Source organism: Gorilla gorilla, chromosome 16, assembly GCF_029281585.2.
Source record: "Gorilla gorilla gorilla isolate KB3781 chromosome 16, NHGRI_mGorGor1-v2.1_pri, whole genome shotgun sequence".
NCBI lineage: Eukaryota > Metazoa > Chordata > Mammalia > Primates > Hominidae > Gorilla > Gorilla gorilla.
Window position 1 is genome coordinate 70,084,448 of NC_073240.2, and position 19,440 is coordinate 70,103,887.

Below are 19,440 nucleotides of genomic sequence, written 5' to 3' on the forward strand. Positions count from 1 at the left end.
AGAGTGAGAGATCCTGTCCAAAAAAAAAAAAAGAAATGAAAATAAAGGAAAGAAAAAAAGAAAACTGGAATTGCTTTGGTGTCCTGTTAGGGATAAGACTAAGATTTTCCTACAAAAGTATGTCAGGTAGGAGGCCCAGTAGGCTTAGAATATGAATTTCCACACCTGAGCTAATAGAAGCCACCAGGTGGTCTCAGGTCTCCTTATGAGTAAAGTGCAATAACCACGAATGTGTCTTCCCCCAACTTCTAGTTCTGTTCTGCATTTTTATTTATACATTATCTTTAAAGGCTAATAAAATTAGCTTTCCTTAGATGGTTCTCCTTTATCTCCATAGTGTTGAAATTTTTTATTTTTGTTTTGCTTTTTCGTTTCATAGCTTCAAAGCCGATTTATTGGCTCGGCTCAGTGGCTCACACCTGTAATCCCAGCACTTTGGGAGGCTAAAAGGATCACTTGAGCCCGGGAGTTCAAGACCAGGCTGGGTAACTAATGAGACCGCCCCCATCTCAAAAAAAAAAAAAAGCCAATTTGTGTTGCATGACACGAGCAAATAGATTTGACCTTTGGTGTCACTGGTGATTTTCATTCTAAGGGTAATTACAATCTGTATTCAAGATTATATGTTCTTGCCGGAAATTAAACTAAGTAGAAAAAAAAAGTTAAAGCTTTTTATTCCCCTTGACTTCTTGCCTTTTTTTTATTATTATTTTTATTTTTGCTATGGCTAATAAAAAGTCATAGAATAAAATAATTTTTTTTAAAAAAAAGACAGGGTCTCAGGTCACCCAGGCTGGTCTCGAACTCCTGGCCTCAAGTCATCCTCCCACCTTGGTTTCCCAAAGTGCTGGGATGACAGGCGTGAGCCACCATGCCCAGCCCAAAAAATAGCTTTATCTTTAGATTCTTCTTTTTTACACCCTAATTTCTTGTACTGTTAGTTACTCATATATACTGCCACCTTGGGGCTTTTAGAACACGAGTACATTTTCAAAGCCTCAGATTAACATGGGGAAGGTTTTGCTTCAACGAGCTATACCAGAATATCATAATAATTATGACAGAAATAAGGTATTATAATGCATTTGTAAGCTATTGCTGGATTTGTGGGGCCAGTGAGGATCCTGTTGTCAAGAGCTTAATTATTCTAAGCCACCTGGGGACAAAGTAGCTTTCTTAGAATAAAATACATAACATTCACAATCATGGCTCTCATTTCTGTCCCTTTCTAATATTAATATGGCATTTAATTATACTGTTAGATTTAAAGAAAATTCAAAAATTTCAGTAGCTTCATTCAGAAATGCTAATACATTTTTAGAACAACTAGATAACTTTTCCTAAAATTATGTTTACCTGTGTGAACTGTTGATTTATGGTAAAATTAAACTTTAACCAAAACAAGACCTGTGAATGTCTGAATTCAGTTCACAATCTAGTAACCTGTTATAAGTTAAAATCTTCTGGGGAAGGGGAGTATTCAGCTTCTGAAATATAATATTTATATATCTGTTCTAAGATACCCTGTGACATATCAGAGCACAGGCTTTGGAGTCAGACTGAAAAACTGGAGTTAAAATACCGTTCTTAATACTAGATATGTGAACCATCAAATAATCATGTGGCTTCAGGTAAATTACTTAACATCACAATGCCTTAGTTTCATCATCTGTAAGTAGGGAATGCACAAAATTTTTTATCAGATTTAAGTTCTCGTCTTGGCTTTGTTCCTGTTCTTTTCCTTTAGTAAATCTTTTTTGTGGGTTCTTATGCCTTAGTCTTTTCATCTATGAAATTCAAATAATATAATTTACTATAGGAATACATTGGAGATACTGCAGATTCAGTTCCAGACCACCATAATGTGAATATCACAATAAAGTGACTCACACACATTTTTTGGTTTCCCAGTGCTTATAAAAGTTATGTTTATCCTGTACTGTAGTCTGTTAAGTGTAGAATAGCATTATATCTAAAAAATATACATACCTGGCCGGGTGCAGTGACTCACAGCTGTAATCCCAGCACTTTGGGAGACCAAGGTGGGGAGGATCACTTGAGGTCAGGAGTTCAAGATCAGCCTGGCCAACATGGTGAAACCCTATCTCTACTAAAAATGCAAAAATTAGCCAGGCGTGGTGGCATATGCCGTAATCCCAGCTACTCGGGAGGCTGAGGCACAAGAATCACTTGAACCCGGGAGTTAGAGGTTTCAGTGAGCTGAGATCACGTCACTGCACTCCAGCCTGGGAGACAGAGCAAGACTGTGTCTCAAAAAAAAAAAAAAAAAGTACATACCTTAATTTAAAAATACTTTATTGCTTAAAAATTGTTAGAGATTATCTGAGCCTTTAGCAAGTCATAATCTTTTTACTGGTGGAGGGTCTTCCCTTGATGTTGATGGCTGCTAAATGCTCAGGGTGGTGGTTGCTGAAGATTGTGGTAGTGGTGGGAATTTCTTAAAATAAGACAACGATGAAGTTTGCCACATAGAATGAGTCTTCCTTTCATGAAAGATTTATCTGTATCATTCCATGCCATTTGATAGCATTTTATCCACAATAGAGCTTCTTTCAAAATTGGAGTCAATCCTCCCAAACCCTGCTGTTGCTTTGTTGACTAAGTTTATGTGATATTCCAAATCCTTTGTTGTCATTTCTTTTTCTTTTCTTTTTTGTTTTTTGAGACAGAGTCTCACTCTGTCATCTAGGCTGGAGTGCAGGGGCACCATGTGAGCTCACTGCATCCTCCGTCTCCTGGATTCAAGCAATTCTCCTGCCTCAGCCTCCCAAGTAGCTGGGATTACAGGTGCCCACCACCACGCCCGGCTAATTTTTATATTTTTAGTAGAGACAGGGTTTCACCACGTTGGCCAGGCTGCTCTCGAACTCCTTACCTCAGGTAATCTGCCCGCCTTGGCCTCCTAAAGTACTGGGTTTACAGGCGTGATCCACCGCGCCTGGCCAGTCGTTTCAACAGTGTTCATGGCATCTTCATCAGGTGTAGATTCCATCTCAAGAAACCACTTTCTTTGCTCATGCATGAGATTGCAGCAATTCAGCCCCCTCTTCAGACTCTACTTCTAATTCTGGTTCTCTTGCTGTTTTCACCACATCTGTAGTTACTTCCTCCACTGAAGTTTTGAACCTCTCAAAGTCATCCATGAAGGTGGGAATCAACTTACAAACTCTGTTCATGTTGATATTTTGACCTCCTCCCATGAGTCATGAATATTCTTAATGGCATCTAGAATGGTGGATCCTTTCCAGCAGGTTTTCAATTTATTTTACCTAGATCCATCAGAGGAATCACCATCTATGGCCAGCTATAGTGTTACAAAATGTATTTATTAAATACTAAGACCTGAAAGTTGGCTGGGTGTGGTGGCTCACACCTGTAATCCCAGCACTTTGGGAGGCTGAGGTGGGTGGATCACGAGTTCAGGAGTTTGAGACCAGCCTGGCCAACATAGTGAAACCCTGTCTCTACTAAAAATATAAAAATTAGCCAGCCATGGTGGCACACGCCTCTAATCCCAGCTACTCAGGAGGCTGAGGCAGAAGAATTGCTTGAATCCGGGAGGCAGAGGTTGCAGTGAGCCGAGATCATGCCACTGCACTCCAGCCTGGGTGATACAGTGAGACTCCATCTCAAAAAAAAAAAAAAAAAAAAAAAAAGACATGAAAGTCAAATTGCTTTTTGATCTATGGGCTGCAGAATGAATGTTGTGTTAGCAGGCATGGATACAGCATTAATCTCGTTGTACATCTCCATCAGAGCTCTTGGGTGACCAGCTGCATGTCAATGGGCAGTAACATTTTGAAGGGAATCTTTTTTTCTGAGCAGTAGGTCTCAACAGTGGGCTTCAGATATTCAGTAAACCATGTCATAAACAGATGTGCTGTCATCCAGGCTTTGTTGTTCCATTTATAGAGTGCAGGAAGAGTAGATTTAGCATAATTCTTAAGGGCTCTAGTATTTTCAGAATTATAAAGGAGCATTGGCCTCAACTTAAAGTCACCAGTTGCATTAGCCCCTAACGAGAGTCAGCTGGTGCTTTGAAGCCAGGCATTGACTTCTCTCTAGCTATGAAAGTCCTAGATGGCATCTTCTTCTAATAGAAGACTGCTTTGTCTACATTGAAAATCTGTTTAGTGTGGCTGCTTTCATCAGTGATCTTAGCTAGAGCTTCTGAATAACTTGCTGTAGCTTCTACATCAGCACTTGCTGCTTTACCTTGTACCTGATAAACCAGCCTCTGCTAGCTTCCAACTTTTCTTCTGCAGCTTCCTCACCTCTCTCAGCCTTCATAAAATTGAAGAGGGTTAGAGCTTTGCTGTGGATTATTAGGCTTTGGCTTCAGGGAATATTGTGGCTGGTTTGACGTTAAGACCGCCAAAATTTTCTCCATTATCAGCAATAAGGCTGTTTCACTTTCTTTTCATTCATGTGTTCACTGGAGTAGCAATTTTAACTTCCATCAAGAACTTTTCCATTGCTATCACAGCTTGGCTTTTTGGCACAAGAGGTCTAGCTTTTAGCCTATTTTGGCTTTAGACATGCCCTCCTCACTGAGCTTAATCATTTCTAGCTTTTGTTTTAAAATGAGAGATACGTGGCTCTTCCTTTCACTTGAATAATTACTGGTCATTGTAGAGTTATTAATTGGCCTAATGTCCATATTGTTGTGTCTCAGAAAATAGCAAGGCCCAAGGAGAAGGTCAGAAACAGGGAATCGGGGAACAGCTGGTCATTGGAGCAGTCAGAACACACACAACATTTATCAATAAAGGTTGCCATTTTATATGAGTACAGTTAATAGTACCCCAAAACAATTACAATAGCAACATTGAAGATCACTGATCACAGATCACCATAACAGATATAATTATGAGAAAATATTAGAAATACTGTGAGAATTCAGTAACATAAAGCATGTCCATATATATACCCGCTACTCAGTTTCCTTGGGATTTTTTTCCTAGAAATACAATCTTATTTGAAGTATTATGAGCACTTGTATCACAGATCATTTCAATTTTGTTACTAAAAAATAAAAGGGACTTGCAAAATTTCCTTCCTGTTTTGCCTTATTGTGAGTAGCTACCAGAGAATTCTACTTGTTTATATTACTGGAAGGATCCTAACAACCAAAAAATATTAGGCAGTTCTCCTTTGAGTTACATCTATCACTGGATATTTAACAATTTGACTGTATAATTTAAATCTTGGTCTATTAAGCAGTAAACAGATGGAACATTACTAACAGCAGTAATTAAATTATAAATCTGTTTTAAAATCGGCCAATATACACCATCACAGTCCGTATTCTGTTATGTCAGTTATGTTCGTTTTTATTTGGATTACAATTTCTGAATACCCAAATATTGGAAAGAAAACAAAGTTGTCTGGTTCAAATGTCTGTTTTTTATCTTTTTAATCATATAGGCCAAGTGCTTGCTTGCTTGCTTGCTTCCTTTCAAGAAAGGAAGGAAAGGAGGGAGCAAGGGAGAGGAAAGAATATTTAACAATGTTCATTTATTCAACAAACCGTTAATGAATGTCTACTCTGAGCTAGGCACAGTTTTTTTTTGCCCCCTCACTCTGTCGCCCAGGCTGGAGTGCAATGGCGATCTCAGCTCACGGCAATTCTCCTGCCTCAGCCTCCCAGGTAGCTGGGACAACAGGTGCGCACCACCATGCCCAGCTAATTTTTTGTATTTTTAGTACAGATGGGGTTTCACCATGTTGACCAGGCTGGTCTCAAACTACTGACCTTGTCAAGTGATCCTCCCACCTCAGCCTCCCAAAGTGCTGGGATTACAGGCATGAGCCAAGCTAGGCGCATTTCTAAGTATTGGGGATAAAACAGTGGCCAGGAGAAGCAAAACCCCAGCCCTCATGGAATTTGCATTCTAGTGGATTGGGGATGAATAATTTAAATGTATAATATGTCAAATGGTGATAAATGCTATGAAGAAAAATAAAACTGAGTAAGGACCTAGAGAATGATGGGGTGAGAACTGGTATTTTAGATAAGGTGGCCAGGGAAGCCCTTTCTAATACATTGGCATTTAAGCAGTGACCTGAATGAAGTGAGAGAGCCATCCAAATGGATATCTGGGGAAATAGAGTGCTAGGCATGGGGAATGACAAGTGCAAATACCCTGACTTGGGAGCATGCTTAACTGTCAATCTTCAATTCGTTCTACCTGGAAGCTTTTCTTAACACCTTAAAAGGTTAAGGTGTTTTATAGCATAGTCTACATAACTTTTTTTTTTACAGTTCTTAAATCTTAGCATTATTATTTTTTCTGCCTGCTAATCTGTCCTTTAGAGACATGGATAATGCCTTACCTGCCACATAGTAGCTGCTGAACAAATATTGATCAAAACAATCAGTGAGTTTGATTATTTGTTGAGCAATTACTATTTCATCTACTTAGTATCAATAAATTATTTTTTAATTAAGAGTAAGCATTCTTCTCAATCAAGGAATTATAGGAAACATAAATAGATGTGTAAGTAGATAAGGGAAATAATAAGCAGGGAAACCTTGGCCTACATTATTCAGAAGGAAAAAAAGCCAATAACAATGTAAGTGAATATTTAAAAAACCTATTGAAAGGTTGTTCTTTACTGAAATATAACCTTCATATTTTGAAAGCTCATGATGCTATCCATAGTTCCTGATATTTAGTGAATTACTCTAATAGTTACTTGAAGTAACTAGGAAAATAAATCTGAAAAGTAGAGTATCACAGAAAAGATGTTTGAATTGCAAATCACTTTAGAATAGAACAATTTGCTTTCCAAAAAAAACCCTAAGAGTAATGTTTTACTTTCCCTAATTTTTAACTATTTCTACAAAGAAGTTTTTCCACAGTTTCTTTATGATGCTTACTGCGTGACATTTTCTGTTTTAGATCTCCAGCGTTATAAGACCTGATTTTTATTGGATTCTATTTCTAATGAAATAAATCTTTAGGGTCAGCAGTAGATGAGGTTTCGAGATTTTTTTTTAATTTATGAGTTTTTCATTTGTTTTTTTTTTTACCTAAAACGTCAATCTATTTTGTAGATGTGGCAAAAGCTTCAAAATAAGTAGGAAGCCTCTCACCACTCAAAGTTACCATCATTTATACCTAGCAGAATGTCAGTGCAATCTACTTCTTGAAATTTCAGAGTGTCTGTGTCAGTTTTCTATAATTTGGCAACATTATAATGAAATTACTGAGTTTCTCTTTAGATGAGCCTATTTTTTAGTTAATACTGTATGTCAACACTCAGAGATTTCCTTCTCTTCATCCTCCTTCCATCTCTCTTATCATCCCCGCCCCTCTGAAAAAAACCCGTGCCCATTTGAAAGCTAAATTTTTCTACAAATTTTTAATTGACTTACATTTTTTTCTTTCAATATTTTAACAAAGTTAACCTTGCCCTTCTTAGTTTTTCATTATTTTTTTTAAGAGACAGGATCTCGCTGTGTTGCCCAGGCTGGAATACAGTGGCTCTTCACAGGCGGAATCCCACTACTGATCATCACACTCCATTTCCAGCCTGGGCTGGTTCATCCCTCCTTAGGCAACTTGGTGGTTCTCTACTCCCGGGAGGTCATCATACTGATGGCAAACTTAATGTGGACACCTGATCGGCATAGCACCCTATAGCCCAGAACTCCTGGGCTCAAGTGATCCTACCCCAGTCCCAAGTAGCTGGGACTGCAAGCACATGCCATTTTTTATAGTTAAAAACAACAGCGTGATCATGGAAAATTAGAAAATAAAGACCTATATATGCATAGTTTACTTAAAATAAGATAATACTAAATGTGCTGTTCTGTAACCTATATTTTTCAGTTAACAGTCTTCATTTCAGTATCTTTCCATTTTATCAAGTCCATTGTTGAATTTCCCAGTCCAGAACCAACTTTCACATCTGGTTGTTATGTCCCTAAGTCTCTTAAAAACACACACACACACAAAACAGCCCCCTCCTTTTTTATTTTCATATCACTAATTGAGTTGAGGAGATAGGACCAGCTGTCCTGCAGGATGTCTCACCTTCCACAAGTGTCTGGTTGCTTCCTCCTTTAACTTGTTCCTCTATCCCTTGTATTTCCTGTTAACCAGAGATTAAATTTTATGTCCTGAGAGATCCAAGTGAAACATTTTGGGCTGGAATATATGGTAAGTGATATATTTTTTATTATGACTTATCAGGAGACAGCTTCTGGATGGGTCACAATTAAGGAGACTAAAGTTGACCACTGAATTAGGGTATGACTATCTGATCCTTTCACTGTCAAGTGTAATCTTTTTCTTCTTTCAACTAGAAAATAACGTATTTGGTGTTACTTTGCACAGTATGAATCTCTAGGTCATGGCAAACATATACCTGCATTTAACACTTGCCTGAATCTGTAATATCATGAGGGATTACATAATGCTAATTTTCTGATTTTTTAAACAATTTTACTTCTTATTGCTAGATAGCCTTTTGCACAACAGAGTATTTTATTTACTAGGGTTATTGATTTGTTGTGAAATATGGTTGCTCCTACAAAGACAAGTAAATAATTTTTTTCACTCAGTTGCCAATTTTTGTCAGCTCAGAAGATTAGGTAAGTTTTTTGCTGGCTTTCTCCTTTTTAAATATTATTGCAGATTCATGGATTTTTATTGCTTTGTTGTGTTTCAGTCTACTTCACTCATAATTCTTACAAATTTGACTAATAGGGAAGAGGACCTTTTAGACTGTCTTTTTGCCATGATTTTATATATTTATGGAAATGTTTAAACAAAAGTATATAGTGAGTGGTATACTGAAATTCCAATATATCTATCACTCTCAGTTTTAGCAATTAGCAATAATTTTCTAATTTTATCTGTCTCCTGCTGCTTTTTTGACACCCTTGATTTTTATCTCATTGGTAGTTGAAAGTTTGTTTTCTGATGTGGCAAGGTGTCCCGTCCCTAGACCTGGAATTACCCATTTCTTTAAGAAGCCCTGATTGTCTTTAGTAACGAATGGCATCAGACAATAAAACCTGGACATAAGGATTATTGGAAGTTTTTAAATTTGATTTTTCTTTACTTTCCCATCGTGTGCTTCAACATATTGGTAGCTGTGTTAGTCTGTTCTTGCATTGCTGTAAAAGAATACCTGAGGCTGGGTAATTTATTTTTTTTAAAAAAAGAGGTTTAAAATTGGCTCACAATTCTGCAGGCTATACAAACATGGTGCCAGCATCCACTCAGCTTCTGGGGAGGCCTCAGGGAGCTTTTACTCATGGCAGAAGGCAAAGCTGGAGCAGGCAGGTCGCATGGCCAGGGCAGGAGCCAAGGGAGTGTGGGCAATACTTTTAAGCAACCAGATCTCACGCAAACTCATTCATCATCAAGGGGATGGCGCTAAGCCATTCAAGAGGGATGCACCCCCATGATCCAAACACCCACCCCCAGACTCCACCTCCAACACTGAACATTACATTTCAACATGAGATTTGGGTGGGTACAAATGGCCAAACTATACCAGTAGCCTTGTTCCATAAGCAGGGTTGCAGGCATGCGAGTAGTGGAGGAAGGGCACTTCTCAAAGATAGGATAAAAAACCTTTATATTTCTATATTAGTTGGTCAAAATGTAAGGCATAGCTGACAGATTACTCAGCTGTTGACATATAAGTGTTTTTAATGAAGGATTTAAAAAAAAAATAAACACCATTTAGTGTTATCAGTTTGCCCCCACTACAATATAAGGAAATCCTCAATTTATATGACTTCTAAAGTTTTGTTTGTTACACACTTTGGTTTCTCATAGTAATAATGCAGATGATGAAATGAATTATTCTCAGTTAATAGGGTTAAAAATGTATTATTGGGTTTCCAGTTCTTAAAATCTGTATTCACCTCCTTTCCTTTCTGATGCCCCAGCAAAATAAAATGTTTAAAAATGAGAAATGAAGAAGCCAGTAACAGTAAATAGGAGGACTACCCAAGGATGATAGTTGAACAGATTTCCAGATCTCTAGTTGAGTACCAGTAGGCCCAACTATACCCTCTTCTCACCTCCTCATACCTCTTTCACCCCTACACTTGAATACAGATAGCTGGCAAGAATCCCAGGCAAACACTAGGCAGATTTTCTTTACAGAGCATGAGAAAGACGAAGGCTTCTAAAGTGTGTGCTGTGTTCGTGTAACAAAAGAGAAAACACCATCTTCTTTCTGGCATTTGAAAGGTCTGCTGGCTCCCCACCCACTCACCCTGTGGTAACACTGCCAGTCAGCTTATGTCCAGCCCACACAGAGCTCCCTCTTTTTATCCCCTCCAGGGGAACGATCTAGCCAAAATCAGACTATCTTCAAAATAACACAGGAAATCTATGTTGGCTAATGAGTCATTCTCCCTTAAATGTGAATGAGTAACCGAAGATCACCAGGCATGGTGGGAAAAACTAATGGCATGAAAGACTAAATAACCAGGAAAATGGCCAGTGGAAAAAGTAAAACTAATAAGAAAGAACTTTATTTTAAAAAAAGAAGAAGAAATCATCTAATATATTCAGAGATCCAAGAAGATACTACATCTATTAAACAAGAATAGGAGGACACAAGTTTTTAGGTTGAAAGGGCACACCAAGCACTGAAATAGAGAATCAAACATGGTACTGTGACACATCTCAAAACTGCAGAATTCCTAGGATAAACAAAGATCCCGGAAGAAATCACACACATAGTAACAAGTAAGAGACTGAGATCAAACCCCTTATGAATAACTCTTAATGATTTAAGACAGTAAAGTATTGCCTACAACATTTAGAAAGAAAATAATATGCAACCATGGATTCTACAACCTGCCAAACTATTAATCAAGGGTGAGAGCAGAATACAGTTGTTTTCAGACACTGAAGGGTGCAAAGTTTGCCTTCCATTGGAAGTAAAAGAAATGAATGAATTACACATTCACCATCAACTTCTTGAGAAACGGAAGTTTAGCATTTGATTTTTTTTAATATATCATTGCTGCCAAAAGGGTTGAGGGGAAAATGAGAAGGGGGGATTAAAAACGATAAAATTAGTTGTTGATTCACACCATACAATAAATTACAGAGCTCCTGTGGCAAACGGCAGTTAAACTACTCCCTTTACTCTCAGCAGGCTGAAATGTATCATACATTATATGTATAACTATCCATAATTTCCCATGTTTCCCAATCATCCCAGCAAAAAGTAACCCAGGACTACTTGCATTGCAATCACAACAGGCTCATACACCATATGGCCAGAAGAAGCAACAGCATCACATTTTCCTCCCATCAGGACTGGAATGACATGATCTGACTTAAATTTAAGAGCATCATTCTGACTGCTGTGTTAAGAATAGACTTGAGGGTAGAGTAGTAGGGTAAGCATAGAAGGAGAGAGACCAGTTTGAATATAACTGCTGAGTTCCAGGTGAAAGATGACAGTGATTCTGACATGGTAGTAACAATGTAGTTGGTGAAAAGAGGTCAGATTCTGGGTATAATTTGAAGGTAGAGCCAACAGAATTTCCTGACTTATGGGATATTGAGTGAATAAGAAAGGGTCAAGATTTTTAGTCTGAGCAGTAGAAAGGGTGGAACAGATTGAGGAAAAGATTGGGAGTTAAGTTTTGGATGTTATTTCAGAAATTTATTTGACCTCCAAATAAAGATATATGTATTTGGATATATGTATCTGCAGCTCTGAAGAAAGACCTGGCCTGGTGAGAGAATTTGGGGATAGTCAGCCTTTTATTTAAAGGCATGAGGTTGGGTGAGATCAAAGTGAATAGAGTGAATAGAGATAAAGAAGTTCAAAAGACTGGGACCCTAAGGTACTCTAACATTTAAGAATTAGGGAGATGAAAAGGAAGACTCAAAGAAGAGAAGAACAGCCAGTGGGATATTAGGAGAACCGAAAGAGAATGGTGCCCTAGAAACCATGGGAAGAAAATGTTTCAAGAAGGAGAGAGCCATTGACTATTTTATGCTGTTAGGAGGTCAAGTAGGATGAGCACTAAAAATTCAATGTTGGATTTAGCAACATGGATGTTGGTGTTTACCTTGAAAAGGTCTACTTTGTTTTTTCAGACAGCTACTAGGGTGTTAGGACATAAATACTTGTACATAAGTAGTTATTTGGCCCTAACTATTTAATAAATGCTACATGTTGAGCATCCCAAGTTCAGAAATCCAAAATACAAAATGCTTCAAAATCAAGAACTTTTTAAGCATCAACGTGATGCTCTAAAGAAATACTCAGTGAAGCGTTTCAGATTTTAGATCTGGGGTGCTGAACTGTTAAGTGTCATGCAGATATTCCCAAATCTGAGAAAAATCCAAAATCCAAAACCCTTCTGGTCCCAAGCATTTTGGGTACAGCATACTCAAACTGTATTAGGTATTTCTTTTGGCCTAGAGGGCATTGTGAAAAATTACTGAGATACCAAGGGAGCCACAAACTAAGAAAGTTTGAACATCTCTGCTTTAGAAGCTTGTGCTAACTAAGGATTTCACCAAAAGGAGGAAGCACCTCTTACCTTTTTTTGTGCTGAAAAGTTTGAGTTTGCAATTTTAAATCTGATCCAAAATTGTCCTAATACAGTTGTTCAACATTAAAAAAAAAAAAGCAAAGAAAACTTTATCCTATGAAATGCCGGTAGTACATCTTTGCATGATTTTTTTTCTTCTTGCCTCCATAGGTATGGTCTGAATATGCGTTGCTTGGCAGCTCGGGTCAACTATAAGACTTTGATTATTATCTGCGCACTCTTCACTTTGGTCACAGTACTTTTGTGGAATAAGTGTTCCAGTGACAAAGCGATCCAGTTTCCACGGCGTTTGAGTAGTGGCTTCAGAGTGGATGGGTTTGAAAAAAGAGCAGCAGCATCTGAGAGTAACAGCTATATGAACCACGTGGCCAAACAGCAGTCTGAGGAAGCATTCCCTCAGGAACAGCAGAAAGCACCCCCTGTTGTTGGGGGCTTCAATAGCAATGTAGGAAGTAAGGTGTTGGGGCTCAAATATGAAGAAATTGACTGTCTCATAAATGATGAACACACAATTAAAGGGAGACGAGAGGGGAACGAAGTCTTTCTTCCATTCACTTGGGTTGAGAAATATTTTGACGTTTATGGAAAGGTGGTTCAGTATGATGGCTATGATCGGTTTGAATTCTCTCATAGCTATTCCAAAGTCTATGCACAGAGAGCCCCCTATCACCCCGATGGTGTGTTTATGTCTTTTGAAGGCTACAATGTGGAAGTCCGAGACAGAGTCAAGTGCATAAGTGGGGTTGAAGGTTGGTATCTGTCTGCTTCACTTGCATTTTTCAAGCATGATTGTGTTGAGGAATAAGAAAATGTTGTTAATTATACATCAAGTACATAGCTTACTGTCAAAAGACCTTTCATCACTCTAATTTAGCAGGGAGGAACAGGTTAAGCCTGAACCTAGGGCAACTTTCTAGATGCTATGACTTAAGGGCTGCCGTAAGACCAAACCTGGGCAAATAGAATTATTTTATTAACCTAACTCAGAATCTAAAATTCTCACCAGTAAGGTAAAGGCACTGTTTCTCCGGAAGTTTGCGTTAAAATATATAGGTAGAATCCTGTGAGAGATGGGAAAGGGAGAGAGACCATCCAGTGGACCCACCAATGTACCAGTGTGGTCTGGTTACCTAATGAGTCAGGTGTCATCTCTGGAAGGAGGTTTCAAGTCTTCAGAACAAGACAATATGTAGATGCTTTTTCTCTGGACTTACACTGAACTCCTAGTCTATTACATTTTTCATTGTCTTTAAAACCTGGGGCAGTAAGAGTTCCTTGTGGATACAATTAATATGCTTTGGAATTTGCTTTTCAAACCAGAAAGCCAAATTGAATTTGACTTTGAAGTATATCACTTAAACAGAGGAAAGAGCTTAATATGTTTGAGATTTCTTGGTTTGGGTTTTACTTTCCTCATTTTGTTATAAAGTGATTTTAAGATCTTAATATTTTAAAATCTGTATTGAAACAAGTTTTTAACTAACTAAATATATATTTTTTGCTCTGGAAAGAAGTTTGTGCTCACTTGGTGACCATGTGGATGTTTTCAGACTCCCACAGACCGAAGGATTATAGCCCACCCATGTCTGTGAAGTTAATGGTGTGTTTATTCATCCAGTTGGAAATTGGAATTTACATATCTGATGCAGGAGTTTTTTCCTTTGTTTTTACTACCTAGATAAATTTTTTATAATATCTTTTTCTCTTATTTTGAGACAGAATCTCACTCTGTCACCCAGGCCTGGAGTGCAGTGACACTGTCATGGCTTACTGCAGTCTCGATCTCCCAGGCTCAAGTGATCCTCCCACCTCAGCCTCCCAAGTAGCTGGGACTATAGGCATGCTCCACCATGCCCAGCTAATTTTTTAAAATTTATTTTTTGTAAAAACAGTGTCTCACTGTGTTGTCCAGGCTTGTGTGAAACTCCTGGACTCAAGCAGTCCTCCCACCTTAGCCTCCCAAAGTGCTGGAATCACAAACATGAGGCACTGTGCCTGGCCAATATCCTTACCAAATGTTTAGAAGAGAGAAGCGACCAGATTCACCTATACTCTTACCACCTCAATATAATTATTATTATTTTTATATATTCTCTGGAGGCCTTTGTACTTAGACATATGTTTTAGCATAATCGTAATGATGTTTACTATACAGTGATTCAGGAGAATAATAGAGATTTCAAAGATATTCAGAGTCAAACCTTTTTTTCAGCGATTTTTTAAATGCATGAAATTAATAGGTGCCTAAATTCTAAAATAAAAAAGTAAAAAGTACCCATAACCACTATTAATATTTTGACTTTTTCCCCCATTCTTTTTGTTGTTGTAGAAATAAATTTTTATTTTATTTTTAACTTTTAAGTTCAGGGGCACATGTGCAGTTTTGTTGTATAGGTAACTTCATGTCATGGAGATTTGTTTTACAGATTATTTTGTCACCCAGGTATTAAGCCTAGGACCCATCAGTTATTTTGCTGATCCTCGCCCGCCACCTACCCTCTACCCTCCAGTAGGCCCCAGTGTGTGTTGTTCCCCTCTATGTGTCCATGTGTTTTCATCATTTAGCTCCCACTTAGAAGTGAGAACATGCAGTATTTGGTTTTCTGTTCCTGCGTTGGTTTGCTAAGGATAATGGCCCCTCGCTCCATCCATATTTCTACAAAGCACGTGATCTCTTTCTTTTTTATGGCTACATAGTAGAAACGCATCTTTAAAAAAAAATTCAGATCATACTGTATGGTCAATTTTTATTCTGGTATTTTCTACTTAACATGTTTCAACTATTTCCCCTCACTGAATATTTATTGAACATTTTAATAACTAATATTTGTAGTAAGGACATGCCATGATATATGTAATGTATGAGAACCTTCTCTTTAGTTGTACACTTAGGTCATTTCTAGGTTTTTTATGTTTTTTAATTAATGTTTTATATTTAATTTTTGTGGGTACATAGTAGGTGTATGTATTTATGGGGTGGATTAGATATTTTGATACAGGCATGCAATGTATAATAATCATCACATCAGGGTTAATGGTGTATCCATGACCTCAAACATTTATCCTTTCTTTGTGTTACAAACAATCCAGTAATATTCTTTCAGTTATTTTTAAATATATAATAAATTAAGATCAAGTGAATAAAATCTGGTATTTGGTAGCACAAAGGGTGACTAACTATATTTCCATTTTTTTGCTGTTATAAATGTTACAGATTTTCATTGTTAATCTTTATTTGCTATTTTAATTTTATTCTCATTGTAGTGTATTCCTATTCTGAGAATATAATTAACTGCCATGTCAAATAACCTGCCAAACCTTTGTACTGTTTTGCCAGCCATTTTCCAGAAAGGTGGAACTTGCTCATGCTTCCAGCAGCAGAGTATGAGGGTGCCGTTTTCACCCAACTCTTGCCATCATGGAACATTGTTTTTTTGTCTGTTGGTTACAGAGGGATATTATAATTTTCTCTCTTTAACAACTAGTGAGGTCAGATATCTTTTTCTTATGCTTTTTGCCGTATTTTCATGTTCTTTACCCCTTTTTCGAATGTGATAAGTGGAGTTTTTAAAAAATGTATTTGTGTGAACTTATGTAGTAAGGGTAGCAGTACTCATGTTTGTTAGAGATATTTATTCAATCTGGTTGTCTTTTCATTTTACATACGATTTGTTGGTTTTAGAAGTTTTTAGTTCCATTTATTAAACTTATGGGGTTTTTTGGATGTTTGTGCCTCTTCTTTTTATGCTTAGAAAGGCACTTACCACACCACATTATGATCAGCTTTTCACTTTTAGTTTCTCTGATAGTTTTATGGTTTCATTTTTTTACGTTTAACTTTTTTAGTTCTGCTAAATTGATTTATATTTTGGCAAATGGTACAAGGTCACAGCCTAATTTTAAACCTTTTTCCCCAATATGTATTGAATCATCTCTTTTCCCACTGAGTTTGATGGAATATTCGTCATTATACTAAATTCTTAGGAGTACTAGAATGTGTTTCTGGACTGCTACTTGGTTTCATTGATCAGTCCCAGTTCTTGTGCCAGTTGCACATTATTGTAGTCACCACTTATGTTTAATGAGGTTGTATAAACCACCTTTTATTAATTGATAAATAATTCTATTTGAATTACAGAGGGGATCCCCCTCTTGGAGGAAAGGTACAAATGTTAAAAAGCTTATCTGTAGCCTACCTAATTCCGTAAACATTGTTTTGAATCTACAACAAAACACATAAAATTTTGTAGATTCCCAGTCTCTGCTGTGCTCATCAGATTCTTATTAATTTTAGAACTACAGATAGTAGTTTATCTCTCAATACATATGTGATTCAACCATACAACATTATGTAAATGTAGGATTTGTAGCTCCTAAGTAGTAAATTACTAAGAAAAACACTAATACCAAACATTTAAAAGTTGTACTTAGAACTTTACATAAGGTAATCCATTAATGAATTATTTCAAGAATCTGTGGTAAAATATACAAACTAAATTCATGTTTTAAAAAACACTTCTTAAGAATTACATTTTAACAGGAAAGATATGAAAAAGAATTTCAAGCTGTGTTTATATTTTAAATTGCCAAGTCACAACTGGCTTTTTTTTTTTTTTTTTTTTTTGAGACAGAGTCTTGCTCTTATCATCCAGGCTGGAGGGCAGTGGCGCCATCTCGGCTCACTGCAACCCCCGCCTCCTGGGTTCAAGTGATTCTCCTGTCTCAGCCTCCCAAATAGCTGGGATTACAGATACCTGCCACCACCCCCAGCTAACTTTTTGTATGTTAGTAGAGACAGGGTTTCACCGTGTTGCCCAGGCTGGTCTCAAACTCCTGAGCTCAGGCAGTCCACCCACCTCGGCCTCCCAAAGTGCTAGGATTACAGGCATGAGCCACCGTGCCTGGCCACAACTGGCTTTTTAAGCAAATACATTAACCATCAGATGACATACCTAATTAGTAGACCACACTTTGACATTGGAGGGAAAGATGAGTATGTCGTAACTTGACTGTTAAGTATAAATGTTTAAGAAAATTTCAGGATTAATATTGAAAATAGAACTGTGGTGACATTAACTATACGCATCTAAATTGTGCAGAATTTGAATGTAGGAAACAGGATTATGAAACATGACATCTGTAGCCATGAGCAAAAATAACACACACTAAAAGCCAGTCCTTAAAAGGTAATTTATAGCGTTGCACTATTTGTTAACAAATAATGAGAGTGAAAGAATACTTAATTTTTGTTTTTCACATCTGGTGAATTTGGTACTAGATCTGGTCATTATGAGAGCAGTATTATAAGGAAGCCCACAACTTCCTGATAACCCTGTAAGATCCCCCAGAAGTAAATCAGTGAGGAATGGTATTAGGAATAGGCTTGTAATGTCTGGATATGATTATTCATTTTGTTTCTCTATTTTATAGGTGTGCCATTATCTACACAATGGGGACCTCAAGGCTATTTCTATCCAATCCAGATTGCACAGTATGGATTAAGTCATTACAGCAAGAATCTAACTGAGAAACCTCCTCACATAGAGGTATATGAAACAGCAGAAGACAGAGACAAAAACAAGCCTAATGACTGGACTGTGCCAAAGGGCTGCTTTATGGCAAATGTGGCTGATAAGTCTAGATTCACCAATGTCAAACAGTTTATTGCACCAGGTAAGTTATGTATTATATGTGCCTGCTAATTTTATGTTGATTTATGGGAACCTGATAGTCCCTTAAAATTTTAATATGGTTTAAAAAAACACATAAGCAGACCCTTTATATTACATATATAAAGTAACAAATGGTGTCACCCCAATGAAATCTCTAAAAAAGATACAGCTAAAAAGTCAAGGTTATAAAAAGGAATATTTACTATGTAAAGAGCCAAGCCATAGATTGAATGGTAAGGTCCAGGTTACTGCACAATGTGTACCTGCCTCCAGGGGTCTATATCTGGTAGGAATGAAGTTCCTCCATTTAATATTTCAGTACAGTATAGTTTAATTTTTAAACTTTTGCAGTAAATAGAATGGTTTTAAGGAGACAGCCATCTTTTCCTTTGCCTATTTTTTGCCAATAGCTTTTAATTTTTTCAGAATAATAGAGCATTACCAAAGAGGCCTGTTTCCCGTATTGGATTTTGTTAATGTAGTAGATTATCTCAAACTTCATGTAAAGTCATTTTCATTAATAAAATAATTAACAAAATCAAATTAACTTTATGCAACATTTCCCCTTTTACTAAGACAGTCTCATTAATTAGAATGTAATGCATTTTCCTGCACTAATCAATATCAATGAGAATTAATGAGTCCATTACTTAAGAAGACAATGAAATAATTTTAGTTAGCACCTCAGGTTTAATTCTCTATGGGGGAATGTTGTCAAGTACAGAACTTGTTCCCCCTCCCACCAATCTTGCAGTTGGTAAATAAGAAGAGAGGAAAGGTTATAAGACCTCTTCTGTATTCTCTCCTTGTTCTTCATTGATGACTGTGTAATTTACAGACCCTGAAAGCCACAATACAAACCTACTCATTCTAGATAGCCTTAAGTAATGAATTTATGAGTACTGAATGCAGTGCAAATAATAGATGACCTTTAATTTTTATTCTGTCACTAGAACTCCTTTTCTCCCATGGCATTCTGTGATATTCTGGTACACAGAGCATGTTTGCTTATTGTAAACAACAGGTTTGGCTGAGTGAGAAATGTTTAAGAATATTTAGCTTGTGATACCTAAGAGGTTATTGCAACAGGAAATGATTAGACTATGCAAAAGAACTTTTGGGTGCACTCAAGAAAGTTATTTTTGCACTAGTTAATAATGGTTGTCTGGATTAGGGTGGAATCAGCAGCCC

At 37.2% G+C, this 19,440-nt stretch overlaps 1 protein-coding gene across 7 annotated transcripts in view; it reads left to right on the top strand.

The window, feature by feature from the left end:
• Positions 1–19,440, top strand: part of GLCE (glucuronic acid epimerase) — a 111,729-nt gene that overhangs the window by 82,372 nt on the left and 9,917 nt on the right. For all 7 annotated transcript variants that reach the window (XM_055363165.2, XM_055363166.2, XM_063698658.1 and 4 more), the window contains 2 exons: positions 12,728–13,326; positions 18,008–18,250. In XM_055363165.2, the coding sequence (XP_055219140.1) occupies positions 12,741–13,326; positions 18,008–18,250 (829 nt within the window). In that variant the 5' untranslated portion in view covers positions 12,728–12,740. The remainder of the gene's footprint in view (positions 1–12,727; positions 13,327–18,007; positions 18,251–19,440) is intronic.